The 18,675-nt window shown below is 38.2% G+C and overlaps 1 protein-coding gene across 1 annotated transcript in view; it reads left to right on the top strand.

Moving 5' to 3' along the window:
- The window catches only part of KL (klotho), a 60,050-nt gene that overhangs the window by 24,401 nt on the left and 16,974 nt on the right, over nt 1-18,675 (top strand). The window contains exons 2-3 of the mRNA XM_043996554.1: nt 1,619-2,129; nt 3,541-3,809. Coding sequence (XP_043852489.1) covers nt 1,619-2,129; nt 3,541-3,809 — 780 coding nt within the window. The remainder of the gene's footprint in view (nt 1-1,618; nt 2,130-3,540; nt 3,810-18,675) is intronic.

The following is an 18,675-nucleotide window of genomic DNA, read 5'->3' as shown; positions in this document are numbered from 1 at the left end:
TTAGGTGTTGTGGTACCCAACACTCATAGGAAGAATACTGAAAAGGCCTTGCTAGTCTCCAGGAAGCCAGAGCTACCCTTTGAATTATGAGTGTAGGTTAGGGGGTCCAAAAATGCATCCTGTTGCCTCCAAAATCAAACACAAAATGCTCAATTTGGCACCCAAAGACTTTCATAACCTATTCTCCCTGCCCCCACCACCTTTTCAGTCTTCTTACTCCTTACTCCCCTACAAGTACTCTTTGATCCAGTAACATTAGCCTCCTGGTTGTTAAATGAGCAAGACACTCCATATCTTGTTTCCCAGCATTTTCTCTGGTTGCCCCCAGTGCATAGAATTCTGTACCTCTTCAGATGACTACTGACTCCCCTGACTTCCTTTAACTCCCAACTAAAATCCTATTTTCTTCAGGAAACCTTTCCCAACCCAACTGGAATTAAGATTCTGGAACCTTCCTTCAATTTTTTGTTGTTGTTCAGTCATTTTTTAGTTCTGTCTGACTCTTCATGACCCTATTTAAGGTTTTCTTGGCAGAGATACTGAAGTGGTTTGCCATTTCCCTCTCCTGTTCATTTTACAGGTGAGGAAATTGAGGCAAACAGGGTTAGGTGACTTGCTTGGGGTAACACAGGTAGTAAGTGTCTGAGACTAGATTTGAACTCAGGAAGATGAGTCTTCCTGACTCCAGGCCTGGTACTCCATTCACTAATTTATCCTTTATATAGCTTGCTTTTATATATTTGTTGGCATGTTGGCTCCCCCATCAGACTATAAGCTCCTTGAGTGCAGGGACTATTTTTGCCTCTTTTTGTATCTCCAGTGCTTGACAAAATGCCTGACACATACATAGTTTATTAGCTATTGTCCTTTGGTCCTTGAAGAGGACCAAAATGACATCAGTAAGCTGGAGTCAAGGTACAATGTGTTGGACTGTGGGTGATCAGACCAATATGAGCTATGAAGGCTCTACCACAGGCTGGGCACAAATAGTTCACATGAACATTTGGAGTGGAGATGTCTAAATTTGCACATCCCATGTTTCTTTTTAGTTACTGCAATTCTGCTTCACTCATACAGCACAGCACTTTCTTTGATGTGGGTATACCATGCTGGGTGGTCCTTTGTCAGTGTCTTCCATATCTCACAATCAATTTCAGAGTTCTTCAGAGAGACCTTAAGAGTGTCTTTGTACCGCTTCTTTTGACATCTATGTGAGCATTTGCCTTGTGTGAGTTCTTCATAAAGTAGTCTTTTAAGCAAATGTATATTTGGCATTGGAACAATGTGGCCAGCCCATTGAGTTGTACTATAATAATAAATAATAATAACAACAATGATAAATGTTAATTGATTGAGTGATTGAATATTTGCTTAGCTTTACCTTACTTTTTGAATTCCCTTCATATATATGAAAAAAACTATATTCTTCCACTGGCTGATAATATTGCATTGGAGGATATTAGAAATCTCTGGCATTGAAAATGAGTGTTTTATTGCAGTGGTATGGTTGATAATTGGGTTGGGTGCTGAAACCAATAACGCTAAAAGTCATTGCTGAAACATTTCAAGTCAGAACAAAAGGCAAATTGATTATTCTTTTCTTTTCTTTCTTTTCTAGGCCCATGCTAAAGTCTGGCATCTCTACAATACGTCTTTTCGTTCAACTCAAGGAGGACAAGTGTCTATTGCACTTAGTTCACATTGGATCAGTCCCCGAAAAATGACTGAACATGACTTAAAAGAATGTCAAAAATCTCTTGACTTTGTTTTGGGCTGGTTTGCTAAACCGATCTTCATTGATGGTGACTACCCACAGAGCATGAAGGAAAACCTTTCATCACTTTTGCCAAATTTTACAGAATCTGAGAAAAATTTCATCAAGGGAACAGCTGACTTTTTTGCACTTTCCTTTGGACCAACCCTCAGTTTTCAGCTCTTGGACCCTCATATGAAGTTTCGACAATTAGAATCACCAAGTCTGAGACAGCTTCTTTCCTGGATAGACTTTGAATATAACCATCCTCAGATTTTTATTGTGGAGAATGGCTGGTTTGTTTCAGGTACCACCAAGAGGGATGATGCCAAGTACATGTATTACCTCAAAAAGTTCATTATGGAAACTTTAAAAGGTAGGAGTGTTGCAAACACAATAATTTCCTGTAAAAACTCATTAAAATGCATAAAAATGATTACATTCCAATATTTTAATACTCATTATTTAATAATAACAATATTATAACAATAACTAGAACTTGTATAGCGTTTTAAGGTTTACAAAGTACTTTACAATTATTATCTCATTTTATCTTCAGAAGAACCCTGGCATGTTGGTGCTGTTATTATCACCATTTTCACAGCTGAGGAAACTGAGGTTAAGTGACTTGCCCAGAGTCATATAACCAGTGAGATAGGCTATGGCAATGGGAAGGTTTATCATTTATGTACTACCTTTCCAGTTTGAGAAGCTGAATAATTCTACAAATAACAATATTAGTTTCATTGTGTAGAAGTGAAAACTGAGATACGGTGAGTAGAACTCTGAGCTGGGGTCTGAACTCTTTTTGTTAGATCACATTAAGAACAATGCTCCCTTGGGGCAGCTAGGTGGCACAGTGGATAAAGCTCCAGCCCTGGAGTCAGGAGGACCTGAGTTCAAATTTGACTTCAGACCCTTGACACTTACTAGCTGTGTGACCCTGGGCAAGTTACTTAACCTTCATTGCCCCACCAAAAAACAAACAAACAAAAAAGAACAATGCTCCCTCTCCCCACAAGATGTTTAGCTCCTAGTGTATGTGCTTATATGCTATTAAATGACAGTAAAGAGCATAAATATGTACTTTTGAAAAGGCTACATCCAAATGTCATAGGAAAATAATTATTCATAGCTTTTCTGTACTTTTAAAAGAACTATCTTTGAATGAAATGAAATTTAAGCTTTATTGCTAGGAAATTACAATTAGTTTTGTGAGATATGGTAACATGAGTATAGGCTTATTTGTGGAGTTAACATTAAACTCTAGGCTTGATTGAAGCCTTGTGTAAATTTTTTAAAAATTAATTTACCAAGCTATACACATTATACTTAACCTGAGTATTTAAGTAGTAAACTAAAAATGTATTTAAATTAATAATAATAATAATAATAATATTAGCTATTGTTGGATTGCTACTATTGAAAGATGCTTTTAAACTAAGAGTATTTATTTCAGTTTTAACTTTAGAGCATCGTGTAGGCTTAAATATTAATTTGTGCTTTTAAAATTATCTAGGAACCATTAAGTATTTAAGAAAAGAAATTGACTTTTTCTCTATTAACTTAGTTCTAAACATCAAAAGACTCAGTATTAGCACTATTATGTATATTGGCAGGCTGGTTATTATCAATAAATATCTTAATTATGAGGAGGTGCATTTGTTTCATTTATTTTTTAGAGTTCTGGGGACTTCATAGAATGTATTACTCATAAGACAAATGAGTAATTCAAGGTTATTTTGTCTTTTCTTCCCTCCCCCTCCCATTTCCTTTCCTCCTACTAGCCATCAGATATGATGGAGTCGAAGTCATTGGTTACACTGTTTGGTCCCTCATGGATGGCTTTGAATGGCACAGAGGATACAGCATTAGACGTGGATTATTTTACATAGATTTCCTAAGTCATGATAAGAAGCTGCTGCCAAAGTCTTCAGCCTTGTTTTACCAAAAGCTGATAGAAAGAAATGGCTTCCCTTCTTTACCAGAAAATCTACCGATAGAAGGGACATTTCCATGTGGCTTTGCTTGGGGAGTTGTTGACAACTACATTCAAGTAAGTCAGCTGTCACAAATCAAGAGTCCCATCAAGTCTTGTTTCTAGTAAGTAGTGCTTCATTTTTAGGCTGAAAATAGCTGTATGCTTTCAATTCTTTGGGCCAAATGGGTCCACAATTATGCATGGCAAGCACTAAATTTGATAAACTATACCTTCCACAAAAATATTACTACTTTCATAATGAACTTGAAGCAGTTGGAAAAGAAGTTAAATATATCAAGGTTTAATGAGAAACAGTATGAAATTAGTTATCCTTCAATAAATAATTCACTAATCTTCATTTATACAACTAAAGATACTCTTAATGTTAATATTCATTGTGATGTGTAATTACTACAAAACAATCCATCCAGAGGTATTTGTTGGTATTCCCACACTCAGTGGAATTCTTTTATCTCTCAGAATTTAAAGGCAGTAGTCATTTTTAGAGTTGCATGATATATATGTATAAATAGAAATTATTTATATACGTGTGTGTGTGTGTGTGTGTGTGTGTGTGTGTGTGTGTGTATGCAACTGGCCTTAATGGAAAGAGCAGGTAGATATGGCTGCTGAGCCACCATGAGAGCTATAAAACTTAAGAACAAACATCCCAGTTTTTTTAAAAAAGAAAGAGAATAGAGTTTGCCAAATTCTAGGCTAGAAAGCTTAACTTTATTTGCCAGCAAAATTTTAGAACAGATTCTTAAAGGAATGATTATGAAACATCTAGAGTCAACATGATTCCACCAAGAACAGGACTTGCCAGACAAGTCCTATTCCCTTTTTTGATTTGGTAACAACTGGTATAATGCTGTGTTGAGATTTTTAACCTGAAGTACAAGGATAACCAAGGGATCTTGGGTAGGTTCCAGGTTGGGGTGGGGTGGTGTTGTGAATTTTAAAAATATATTTTGGTAACTATACTTCAGTATAATTATTGTCCTTTGTAATCTGATATGTTTCATTTTACCCATCTTTTATGCATATGCAATAAAAATGTTATTCTGAGAAGGGGTCTCTTGGCTTCATCATACAACCAAAGGGATCCATGACAGAAATAAGGTTATGTCCTTATAGTCTAGATACATTTTATCTAGGTTTTTAGCAAAATGTTTAACAAAGGAGCTCATTCTATTCTTATGGAACCTTGGGCTCTGTTTATTCGGATAGTACCTATGATTCCATGAGGTTTTTTTTGTTGTTTGTTCTTGTTCTTGAAGAGGACCATGACATCAGGAGGTGATGTCATGACATGGGCTGAATTGGATTTAAGTGAGAGAGGGCTGTGCAAGGTCACCCACCTTACTCTCTCCTCTAGAGCCATCTGGGTCCAGTGGCAAGATATATATATCAGGACAACTGGAGATGGCCCTAGATGTTTGAGGCAATTGGGGTTAAGTGACTTGTCCAGGGTCACACAGCTAGTAAATGTCTGAGGTGAGATTTGAACTCAGGTCCTCCCAACTTCAGGGCCAGTGCTCTAGTCATTGTACCACCTAGCTGCCCCTTTTATTAGTATATGGATCTCCCAGATGAGGAAATTTCCTCTGCCAAAGTAGCTTGGGGACTTCTCTACAACTTAGAATCTTAAGAGAGCTACTAAGAACACTGAGAAGTTAAATGCCTGTCATAGGGTCACAAAGTCAATCTGTGTAATATTTTCTCTGGATGTCCTCTATGCCTGGAATGCTCTCCTTCCTCACTACCCTGGCTCCCTTTAGGTTCAACTAAAAATCTCATCTCTTATTCTTAATTCCCTAACCTCTCTTAATTCCAGTGCCTCCCCTCTTATTTCTCATTTATCCTGTAGATAGCTTACTTTGCATATATTTGTTTGTATTTCTCCTCCATTAGATTGTAAGCTCCTTGAGGGGAGGGACTATCTTTTGCTTCTTTTTGTATAGCCAAAGCTTAGCATTGTACCTTGAACAAAGTAGATGCTTAACAAATGTCTATTGATTGACTGATTGTGTCAAAGGCGGGATTGAACACAGGTCTTTCTGGATTCAAGATTGGTTCTTATTACTGACTCATTTTTAAGCAATAGTGGCAACATTGGTTAATTTGGAAAGACTCAAAACAATTCATTACAGCTTATTTATCTCCATGATCTAGTGAATAATATAAATGTAGAAAAAACTAGTTCTGCCATCTGCGGATCTACTTTTAGAAGCCACAGTAACTTATAAGGACTGACTAAATGAAAAACCTTTTATTAAGTGTTTACTATGTGCTAAGCATTGTGATAGGTGCTGAAAATACAAATAAAAATGATCAATAATCACAATTTATACTGTTCACCTCCAATTCTGTTTCAGTTCTATAGACTTGGGCTTATGTATGATGTCCCAAAAGTCTTCCTGTAGGTTTAAGCTTGCACAAAGACTTTTGGGACACCTTGCATGTTGACCAATAATACTGATAAATCTTTAAAAGGGAGTAAGTAGTAGGGGCAGCTAGGTGGCGCAGTGGATAGAGCACTGGCCCTGGAGTCAGGAGTACCTGAGTTCAAATCCAGCCTCAGACACTTAACACTTACTAGCTGTGTGACCCTGGGCAAGTCACTTAACCCCAATTGCCTCACTAAAAAAAAAACAAAAACAAAAAAAAAGGGAGTAAGTAGAACCGACGTTTTCTTACTCAGGAAATGGAATTTCTTCTCATTATAAAGAGATTATAAGAAATTTCGAACTACTTTATATTGTGGACCTAAATGAGATTGTTATGTTCAAGACACTATTCTAGGTACCTTGGAGAATACAAAGCACTCAGTTGTTCTTTCAGTAAACATTTATTGCATGCCTAGTATGAATAACACTTTTCCTACTAAAGTCTTGGCCCAACTCATTGTTCCTATTCACTATCTGTTCAAAAATTATAGTCTGATAGATAAACCCTATGGATTAGTCACCTGTCTGAGTGCCATAATCTGGATAATGGTGTTGTTCCTTCATTCTCTTTTTCTTTCTTTTTTTTGGGGGGGGGCAATGGGGGTTAAGTGACTTGCCCAGGGTCACACAACTAGCAAGTGTCAAGTGTCTGAGGCCAGATTTGAACTCAGGTCCTCCTGAATCCAGGGCTGGTGCTTTATCCACTGCACCACCCAGATGCCCCCTGTTCCTTCATTCTCAAAGAGGACAGTGACATTGGGAGGTGATTTCATGACTTGCATTAAGTGAGGGAGAGCTGTGCAAGGTCACTAATCTCACTATCTCCTCCAGAGCCATCTGGATCCACTGGCAATATATAGATCAGGACAACTGGAGAAGGCCCTAGATGTTTGAAGCAATTGGGGTTAAACTCAGGGTCACACAGCTAGTAAGTATTTGAAGTCATATTTGAACTCAGGTCCTCCCAACTTCAGGGCCAGTGCGCTGTCCACTGCACCACCTAGCTGCCCCCAAACTAGATAACAGGTATTCTTCATCCACTTGGTTTTTCCTTTGTAGATTATTAGGTCAAACTCTTGAGTACCTATGAATTACCTCCAGAAAGCTCTGCCTTGATGTAAGATGTGATTGAACCAGCAAAATGACACAATGTCATCCTCTAACAAGAGCATTTAGAGCGCTTCACCATATAGATGGAAAACTTCTAAAACTTGGACTTTGTGCTAAATTTCCTCTATGATAATGGCAAACACTTTAAGTAATCATACACATACCTGTTCTATATAGAGAGAGGGGCTCATATATGGCAAAGATGCTGTCATGTATGGCTTGAAGTGAGGCAGAACAAACCTTTCCTCCACCCTTGTCCAAGGAAGACTTTCATTCCTTACAGGAAAGGAAATAGGAAATTTGGGCCAGAGGCCACTCTGTTCTACTTAGAGAAAGGAGTACAAGGCTAGAAGTATATCTAACTGCTCTCTTCTATATTGTTTGTCTAAGGGATATGATCTGTTTCCATCTAACTAATGATCACTTTGTTGTTTTGAGGAGAAAGGGGAACCCCAAGTTCTATATCCAAGACTTGACACTTTTCCCACCAAATACCAGTTCCACAATGAACGCACAGTGAATAGCAAAGGAACCCATTTCCCCAAATTTGAGCAAAAAAGAAATCACAGAAGTTATACACAGGAGAATATATACCAGACCATACAAAGTGAAGGTGCTCTCCCATTGAAGCAAGATGACTCAGCTCAACCAAGATAGTGTCCTGGATCTTACCCAAAGGGAAGTTCTATGAAGTCTCTAGAATAGCAAGCTGGGAATAGGGACATAATAGAAACTTTCCTCTCATGTCTTCCCAGAGTCTCTTGCTTCAGTAACCTGAAGTGGAGTTGATGTCTTCCATCTTCTTTCTCAAAACTGGAAGCCAAGAGCACCCAAATGATGAATCCCCCAAGGGGGACTGGGGAAGGTTAGAGGCCTCTTCTCTTTCACCAACTTTTCCCTGCCCCTCATGCGAGGCATGGCATTCATCTCCACCAATAAGGAGGAAGTCCCATGCCAATAGGCTTTGGTCACATAGTAAATGAACTATAATAAAAAGACTATAAGAGCAGACCTTGTATTCTCTATGTCTTTTATTCATTTGATTTATTCATGATGATAAAGATGTGGTTTACTGTGGAGCATCACTTTTGAAAGTCTGCCTCTTCCCTTGGGGCATATGCATATCACTTTCATAAATATTTATATAGATGGAAAATATATTTTAAAAACTTTTAAAAATCCTTTCTATCTTTCTTCTGTTTGGTGTCTTCCTTTCGGTTTCATGCTTAAATACCCTTAGATTGACCTTGCTTAGTTGGGGTCTCTTGCCAAGCTTTCTTTTAAAGTTGCTTTATCCTCCACTGTTCTTCTGTGTTTTATGATACAATAATGCTCAATATTTTCCATTATCCTTCTCTGTCAGATTTTTTCTTTTTTTAGTGAGACAATTGAGGTTAAGTGACTTGCCCAGGGTCACACAGCTAGTAAGTGTTAAGTGTCTGAGGCCAGATTTGAACTCAGGTCCTCCTGAATCCAGGGCTGGTGCTCTATCCACTGCGCCACCTAGCTGCCCCCTCTGTAAGATTTTATAAATGAGTTTTTAGTATAATAAACTTATTTTGCCCTTCACTCCCATATATCTCTGAAAAACAAGTAAGTAAAGTATTTACCAACAGGCATTTAAGTCACTTTGGGGGTTCTTATTATAGTCAAATCAGTTAAATTATATCAGTTAAGCTTCTGCATGAAATTATCATAATCAATATCTATAAACTTTTTTCCATCAATATCTTATTTTTTGTTATCAATAACTTGTTTGGTAGGTTAGATTGGTTTGTTTCAATTTAATGCCCTACCTCTTTCTATTTTATTCTTTCTTCTACCTTCATACTAATTTTGATCTCTACTCAGTAAGTTGGTGGTTTGACTGTATAAAGAGCTGATTCAAGAAAGATTCCCACATTAGTAACAAGTCATTTCCTGAGGAGGAGAACAAGCTTAATTGCCTCTGGGAAATTGCAGAGCTCTTTTAATGACCTCAAACTTTTTCCTGAAACAAAACCCATCTTTTTGACACCAATATTATATCACTGGTGTTGTATGGCCATAAATCTTGAAATACTCCAGTCTCCAAAGCATTAAAAATGAGTAGCATTTAGAAAACAATGGAAAGAGGAGACTGCAACAAATAACAAACAAGAAACTCCTAAAAAGAACTAGAGTAAAGGATAGCATCAGAGAGGTATTTGGTTTTTAAAAAGATGGGCTGGTCACGTGACAAGAATGAGGTAAAACCAGTTTACAGATAGTGTGTTCTATTGGTATCCTTGCAGTGGTAAGAGAAAGTGAGGAAGGCTCCTAGCACGTTGGGTACACCCACTATGGCAAACTTATGGGAAGATATGGACAATAGTCACAAAAGATGGGGAGGCAAGTATGTGCAAAGCACAAGAGGAAAGACAATAAATAATGAGGAGCTTAAAGTCTACTAAAAAAGAAAGAATATGTTCATAAATAACCATTTAATAAGGCAGGATGAATATGAATCACATAACTTAGAGTTGGCAGGGATGTAAGTGCCCATCTACTTCAATCCACATCTGAAAAAGAATTCCCAGTGCCACATACCCACACATTGTTATCTACAATAAAGGAGAACCCACTACCTCCTGAGGTAACCTTTTCTATATTGGGATTACTCTAATCGTGAAAAGATTTTTCTATACATCAAAACTAAATTTGCCTCTTGGTAATTTCCAGAATAGACTTTTCCCATGTTGATTGCCCTACCTTTTAAAGAATGAAATTATCCTTAAGGCAAGTCAAGAAGTTATTAGTGCTCCTTTTGGAAGAGCGAGAACTCTAGCAAAGATCTGGATAATTGAAGCCTCTTTTTCCCCTATCATTGTTATGCCTGTATATCAGATTTGTGATTTAGTTCCCAAACACTCTCTTTTTTTCTTCTTTCTGTCCATGTGTTCAGTAGTATATTCCAGTGATAAAATAATTTTATTTTTTCCTTTCACTGATTTTCACACAAAATGTATTCTTTTTGGCCTAGATTTTCTTATGTTAGTATATCTTCTTAATACTACAATATTACCTCTGTCATTTTAACTATTGTGAGAATCAGAGCCCCACCACCCTGCTGAAAAAGATATTGTAAGAACCAGGGCAGCTCCGCCCAGAGGAGAAACATGAGGTGACCTTTCTGGGGTTTCAAAGGTCAGATTGGCATCCGGAAGTTATGTCTACTGCCTATGGGTCTTGTCTATCAATGCTATCAGCCAATTAGCTTGGAGCTGTGTGTGAGAACGGCCCTGCTTCCTGTTTCACAGGGGGCTTCTGGGAGAAACCACTGAGGAACTTCCTTTTGGTTCAGGAACCGGCTGTTAGCAGCAGGCCATTCTCTCTCTTAGATAGCTAGGTGAAGGCAGTTTTTCCTCACTCTCTATGTTAACCCCTAATATACTTTAATAAATGCTTAATGCCCAAAGACTGGTGCTAAAGCTTCTAATTTAAGGGGCCTCATTAGATTTTAAACATCACAGTTAGAATTTTAAGCTTCACACTATCCTGTTTCTTTTGAATAAAGTAGCCATAATCTAATCAGGAGTTTCATCTCACCAAACCTCAGTGATTGCTACAAGGTCAAAATTATATCATTCCCTTAAGATCTCTAGTTTCTCTTGCTTGTTGCCTAAACTCCACCCCCGACCCCACCATCACTGACTTGTGGTGGTGGGGCTAGCATTGTTGAGCTATGCTCTGCAGGGTTACTCAAGGCAGACAGATCATAGTGGAAAGTTATGACAAAAAGAGATCCACTGGAGAAGGAAATCCAAACTACTCCAGTGTCTTTACCAAGAGTACTCTATGGACAGTACTAAAAAAATAAAAGAGGTGGCATCAGAAGATAAACCCCTCGGGTCAGAAGCTGCCCAATATGCTCCTGAGGAAGAACAGAGGATGACTACAAGTAGTTACAGTACTAATGAAGAGGCTGGGCCAAAGCCAAAAGGAAGCAGCTGTGGAAGTGTCTGATGATGAAAGGAGAGTCTGATGTTATAAAGATAAATATTTCAAAGGAACCTGGAATGTAAGACCTGTGAACCAAGATAAGCTGGAGATGGAAAGATTAAATATCAACATCTTGTGGGTGTCAATGAACTTAAATAAAGGGGAATGAGTGAGCTCAATTCAGATGATCACTACATATACTATTGAGGCCAAGAATCCCTTAGAATAGAGTAGCCCTCATAGTCAATAAAAGGATGAGAAAAGCAATACTGTGGTGTAAGTTCAAAAATGACTGAATGTTATCTATTCGAATCCAAGGCAAACTGTTCAATATCACAGTAATACAAGTCTATGCTCCAGCCACTGATGTCAAAGAAGCCAAAGTTGGGGGGGCAGCTAGGTGGCACAGTGGATAGAGCACCTGCCCTGGATTCAGGAGGACCTGAGTTCAAATCCGGCCTCAGACACTTAACAATTACTAGCCGTGTGACCGTGAGCAAGTCACTTAACCCCCATTGCCTAAAAAAAAAAAAAGAAGAAGAAGCCAAAGTTGATCAGTTCGATGATGATCTATACCATCTTCTAGAAATAACACCATAAAAGATGTCACATAGGGCATTGGAATGCTAAAGTAGAAAATCAAAAGATAACTGCAATAACAGGCAAGTTTGGCCTTGGAGTACAAAATGAAGCAGGGCAGAGACTAATAGAGTTTTGATAAGGTAACTCACTGGTCATAACAAACACTTTTTCAACCCAAAAGGTGACTCTACACATCTGGACATCACCAGATGGTCAATGTAGAAATCAAATTGATGGGGTCAGCTAGGTGATGCAGTGGATAAAGCACCAACCCTGGATTCAGGAGGACCTGAGTTCAAATCCAGCCTTGAATACTTGACACTTACTAGCTGTGTGACCCTGAGCAAGTCAATTAAGAAAACAAAACAAATATCAGATTGATTATGTACTTTGCAGCCAAAGGTGGAAAAGCTCTATACAGTCAATTAAAACAAGACCTGGAGCTGACTGTGGATCAGATCATGAACTTTGTGTTGCAAAATGCAGACTGAAATTGAAGAAAGTAGGGAAAACCATCAGACCATAAAGGTATAACCTAAATAACATCTCTCATGAAAATGAAGTGATGGTGAGGAATAGATTTAAGGGATTAGATCTGGAGGAGAGAATGCTTGAAGAACTATGGAGAGAAAGTTGCAACATTGTACAGGAGGCAACAACAAAAAGCATTTCAAAGAAAAAGAAAAGTAAAAAAAAAAAGCCAAAAGGCTGTCTGATGAGACTCTACAAATAGTTGAAGAAAGAAGGAAAGCAAAAGGTAAAAGAGAAAGAGAAAGATACCCAAATAAATGCAGAATTCCAGAGAATAGCAAGGAGAGATAAGATTTTCTTAAATGAGAAATGCAAATAAATAGAAGAAAACAATAGAATGGGATAGAGGAGAGATCTCTTTAAGAAAATTAGAGATATCAGAGAATAATAAAAGACAAAAATGATAGAGATTTAACAGAAGCAGAAAAGATTAAGAAGAGGTTGCGAGAATATAAAAAAGAACTATGCAAGAAAGATCTTAACATCACTGATAAATATAATAGCATAGTTACTGATCTAGAGCCAGACATTTTGGAGAATGAAGTCAAGTGGGTCTAAGGAAGCACTGCTAACAATAAGGTAATGAAGGTGATGGAATTTCAGCTGAGCTATTTAAAATCCAGGATGATGCTGTTAACGTTTTGCATTCAATATGCCAGTAAATTTGGAAAACACAACAGTGGTCACTGGATTGAAAAAGATAAGTTTATATTCTAATCCTAAAGAAAGGCAATGCCAAGGAATGTTCAAATTTCTGAACAATTTTGCTCATTTCACACTCCAGCAAAGTTACACTTAAGATGCTGCAAGCTAGGCTTCAGTAATATGGGAATTGAGAATTATCAAAAGAGTAGATTGGTTTTTGAAAAGGCAGAGGAAATAGAAACCAAATTGCCAACTTTCACTGTATTATGGAAAAAGCAAGAGAGTTCCAGAAAAATATCTACTTCTGCTTCACTGACTATACGAAAGTCTTTGACTAGGTGGATCACAACACAAATGTGTTAAGTCCTCAAAGAGAAGGGAATACAAGAACATCTGACTCGTCTCCTGAGGAACCTGTATGTTGGCCAAAAAGCAACAGTTAGAACCAAACATGGAAAAGGAGGGGCAGCTAGGTGGCATAGTGGATAGAGCACTGGCCCTGGATTCAGGAGGACCTGAGTTCAAATGCAACCTCAGACACTTGACACTTACTAGCTGTGTGACCCTGGGCAAGTCACTTAACCCTCATTGCCCTGCCAAAAAGACAAAAAACAAACTAAAAAAAAAAAAGATTGGAAAAGGAGTATGACAAGGCTATATATTGTCACTTTATTTATTTCACTTGTATGTAGAGTACAGCATGTGAAATGTCAGGCTAGATGAATCAAAAGCTGGAATGCAGGTTGCAGAAGAAATATCAACAATCTCAAATATGCAGATGATACTACTCTGATGGCAAAAAGTGAAGAGGAATTAAGAAGTCTCAGTGAAAGAGGAGAGTATAAAAGCTGCTTGAAGTTTAACACTTAAAAAAACCAAAGATAATGACAATTGGTCAAACTGGTGATACTCCTTGGCAAATAGAGGGAGCAGAAATGGAAGCAGTGTCAAATTTTATATTCTTGGGCTCAAAGGTCACTGCAGACAGCAACTGCAGCCATGAAATTAAAAGGTGCTTGCTCCTTGGAAGGAAAACTATGGTAAATCTGGACAGCATACTAAAAGAGCAGAGATATCATCTTGCTGACAAAGGTCCATATAGTCAAAGCTATGTTTTTTCCAGTAGCAGTGTATGGCTGTGAAAGTTAGACTCTAAGGAAAGCTATGCTTTTTTTTTTTCTTTTTGTGGGTCAATGAGGGTTAAGTGACTTGCCCAGGGTCACAAAGCTAGTAAGTGAATCTATGCTTTTGAAATGCGGTGCTGGAGAAAACTTTTGAGTCTCTTGGATAGCAAGGAAATCAAATCATCAATATTTAAAGAAATTAATCCAGGTTATTCAGTGGCAGGTTAAATACTGAAACTGAAGCTTAAATACTTTTCACATAATGAGAAGACAGGACTCATTGGAAAAGACACCGATATTGGGAAAGATTGAAAGCAAAATGAAAAGGGAACAGCAGAGGATCAGATGGATGAATAGCATCATGAAAACAATGAATATAAACTTGGGCAGATTTCAAGAGATAGTAGAGGATAGAAGGGCCTGGTGTGCTATGGTCTATGGGCTCACTATAAGGACTTGAACACAAACGAATGACTGAACATCAATTTGAGACCACACATTTTACTTCTGACTCCTTTCTTGGATTTCTTCTCTGTGAATTTCTGCAGCTTTCAACTGGTAATTTTCTTTGTACTTTCCATGGTATTATGTTTGAGAAATGTACATAGTAATTTTTCTTCAACTCCCTTTTTTAGATGAGAATAGAGTATAAATTTACCAGATAAGAAAATATCAGCCTTAGTTAAGTTGACTTTATCCCTAGGTAAGAGCCTGGCATTCTTATATTTAAAGCCGTGGTCCAGAAATCCAAATCTCATTCCTAGACAATATATTCTTAGCTAATGCTTTAATTCCAAGATCAGTTTTTTAAAAAATTCTTGATCCCTTGCTTTTCGATGGGCAGAAGTGAAGAACACACTACTTGTATTCCTGTAGTTTTCAGATTTGGACTTCATACATTTTGGTAGTGCTTCTTGGTTCCTTCTGGCAGTCCCATTAGTACCTATGTGAATCATAAAAAGTCAATTGTAGTCATCCATTTTGACACAGAAATAAGAATGCTTAGAGAAAATGTGGGGTGCATGATATGCTACAGTAAGAGAAAAGTCTAGCAAGGTGTGGGGGTCAAATTTAATATATGGAGAGTTAATTGAGTGACTCACTGAAATATTGGTTGGGGTCCCGGAAATAATGAGGGACCTCTAGGTTCAAAGCTCCCTTTCCTCTGAACTGCCCTTTTAGATATTTCTCACAGGCCAATAAGAAAGGAGCCTTACAGCCTCTTTTCCACAAAAGGATCAGATTTTATTACTTGGGAATTAATTAAACAACAAAGGCAAAATTAATAAAAATCAAAGATAAGGAAGTAGGGAAAAAGAAATACAGATAAATTCTCCTAGCTCTAACCTAAATCTATACAATCCCCAGTTGTTTCCAATTAAGTTAATTCAAAGGAAAGCAGGGCTATTGTGTTCACTCACCACACCTGGGAAGTCTGCTAGTTGCTTGGGCCACCAGGAAGGCAGAGGAGAGAGAGAGGAAAACAGTGGTCTGGAAGCAACCCAGGGTCCCCTCAGGGAGTGTGCAATCTTCCTCCCCCAAAAGGGGAGGTCCTTCAAAAACTGCCAATGGAGAGGTTTCTCCTTCTGACCTCAGTAGCATACATAACCTTAGGGTGGGTCAGGTGTGGCCCCTCCCAAATGAGTCAGCTAAACTCCAATAATTTTTACCACAAAGGTAAGATGGAATCAAATGCTATACTGGAGGGCCTTGATGCCAAGAAATTTCAACAATTCACTTCCATTTCTAGCTTTTCTTGCATAGGACACTCCATCTCCCAACTCCCAGCATTTCCCCTGGCTGTTGTCCAGGCCTGGTACACTCTCCCTCCTCATTTCTGCCTCCCAGCTTCTAGATTTCCTTCAGTTCTCAGCTAAATTCACTTCTGCAAGATGCCTTTTCTAGTCCTCCTTAACCTCAGTGGTTTCCCTCTGATATTACCTCTAATTTATCCTGTAGGTATCTTATTTGCACAGTTGTTTGCATGTTGTTTCCCTGCATCATACTGTGAGTGAGCTCTTTGAAATCAGGGACTTTTTTTCCCTTTCTTTGTATTTCTAGTTCTTAGCACAATGCCTAGAACATAGCAGGTACTTAATAAATGCTAGTTTGATTGAATGGCAGAAATCCAATTAGACACATTAATTGCTTTTTGCATGGTATTATATTAGGTGTTAGGAATTCAAAAGTGAAATCAGAAATAGTACACTCCCTCAAAGGGGCTTCCACTCTAATAGGGGAAATGGACTTTATTGGATAGGTAATAGGGAGCCATAGGAGGTTTTTGAATTGGGAGCAATAAAACTAGAGCTGTGCTTTAGGAAGATTTATATGGAGGAAGTGGACAGAATGGTGGACTAGAGTGACCAGCGATTGGTGCAAAGCAGTTAATTAGGAATAAAATGTGAGAAATATTAAGTACTTGAACCAGGGGGGTGACAGGACAAATGGAGAGAAAGGGATGAATGTGAGAAATATTACAAAGGTAGAAATTATAGAAAGTAATGAATTTGGTAGGGGCAAGGGAAAGGAATGAGTAAAGGACCATTCTGTGGTTTCAACTTTGAGTGCTGTGAGTATGGTGCTTCCATTAACAAAAATAGAGTCCCAAAGCACAGGCTATAGTGTACTCTGTAGTGACAATCTAGAGAAGTCCATTACTGCCAGCTAGATCCCAAGTGCTTAGGCTCTGTTACCTGTTAAAAATACCCTTATCACTCCTGGTTCTGAATTTGATCCCTCTTTTGGTACTCCAGTCAATTATTAAGCTGGACAACTCTGCAGATCAGCCTTGCTGTCAATGCTCTTCAATCAAGTTATTTTTCAAACTCTGTGCTAGGAGCATACTTCTCACAGCCCCAAATCATTCTTAACTGCCAGAACTCTTTTATGAATTGAACTAAATCTCTTTCTTCTGCAATAATTAGGATTACAGTTGCTACAATTGTTTCCTCCTATTTTCCTTTCCTTCTTAGGTAGCCAGTAACCACCTAGAACTCTCCTTTGGTGTCCGCTAATTCCATGACTGTGGGCTCCTCTCTTCAGGGTACTGTCCAGTCAGATTCAGTCCTTTCAGAGACTGTGGTGAAGTAGAAAGGACTTGGAATTAGAATACTAGGTAGGGCTGAAATTCTGGCTCTTTCACTTAGCTGTCAAGTGATCATGGGCAAGTAATTTAACCTCACTGGGTTTCAGCTTTCTCATCCATAAAATGAGATAGTTATATCTGATGACTTCTAAGGTCTAAATCCATGATTTTATGACTTTCCCATTCATAAGAGCTGTTACTCAAACCTGATTATTTGAAATGTATGGGAATGTGTCTGAAAGATGAGGTGATGCTGCCCCCCAAAGACTATAAGCTTCCACCCACTGTCATTGAAAAATAGGTGGGGATCCTGACAAGCCATCAGCACTGGGGGTTGGGGGGAGTTTTCATGTCTCCTTCATTGAACACACTTGCCATGGTTCTAGGGGTCACAGTTCTTGAAATTAGTGCCTGTAACTGATCTCCCAAATGCTCTATTTTCCCACCATTCAATGATAGGGAAAGAAGAAGCTGTCTTCAGCGTTTAGAGGTTTCTGAGTTGCCTAGGAAGTGATATCCTTCCTCAGAGACTTTGCCTTTAGGAACTAGCTCAACTGATATGATTCAGACATAGAGTTTGGGGATTGACTTGATATCACAGCAACTTTTATTTGCTTCCTTTAAGATATTAGGGATAGGAGTGGAAGAGTAGGCATGTGAGGAGGAGATCCAACATCAAAACACTGTGATATCAGCTTGCCTCTCAGCTACTCCTACTCTCTTACTATCTGTTAATACTTTTCTTTTTCCACTAAACACCCAGTGATTCATCTCCAACTGGTGCATCACAGTTCTTGTTTCTTCATACTATGTCTAGACCCATTCTCCACTAGTCTTCCCACACCACTGGTTTTCCTGGCACCACTAACTAGTCCTTGGAACTCTAGTCAGTCACTGGTAAGAGCCATGGAGGAAACTTAGCATTTTCCTCCTTGTATCTCCCAGTCCTACAGTATCTTCATCTCCTGGGACAAAGAGGATCTGCAGGGGAAGGAGACAAAAACTAAGGAATGGCCAGAGGGGTAGGAGGAAAATGACAAAAGAAACTGAGTTAGGGTAAAAATCATTAGAAATAGTGAGAATTTGTGCAATTAGATTTTTGTAAAATATCAGAGAAGAGGCACGTGGAAGTAAATATTTATAGACAGGATGTTAGCTTTCTTGGTATCTCTAGCCAGCTTCAGAACTTCAAAAGTGACATTTTAAAAAGAAACACGCTATTGCTTATTTATTTATTTAAAGTTTTGAGTTCCAAATTCTATCCCTCTCTCATTCCCTTCTTCCCTCCCCTCCCCCCTCCTTGAGGCAGCAAATAACCAGATATAGGTTATACATGTGCAATTATGTAAAATATTACCATATTAGTCATTTTAAAAGAAACACTTTAAAGAATACTAAAATATCAGTAACTACACATTAGCTATTTAAATATATTATGGAAAATCATAATA

Source organism: Dromiciops gliroides, chromosome 3 (assembly GCF_019393635.1).
Source record: "Dromiciops gliroides isolate mDroGli1 chromosome 3, mDroGli1.pri, whole genome shotgun sequence".
Taxonomy (NCBI): domain Eukaryota; kingdom Metazoa; phylum Chordata; class Mammalia; order Microbiotheria; family Microbiotheriidae; genus Dromiciops; species Dromiciops gliroides.
This window is presented reverse-complemented; position numbering and strand designations above follow the sequence as displayed.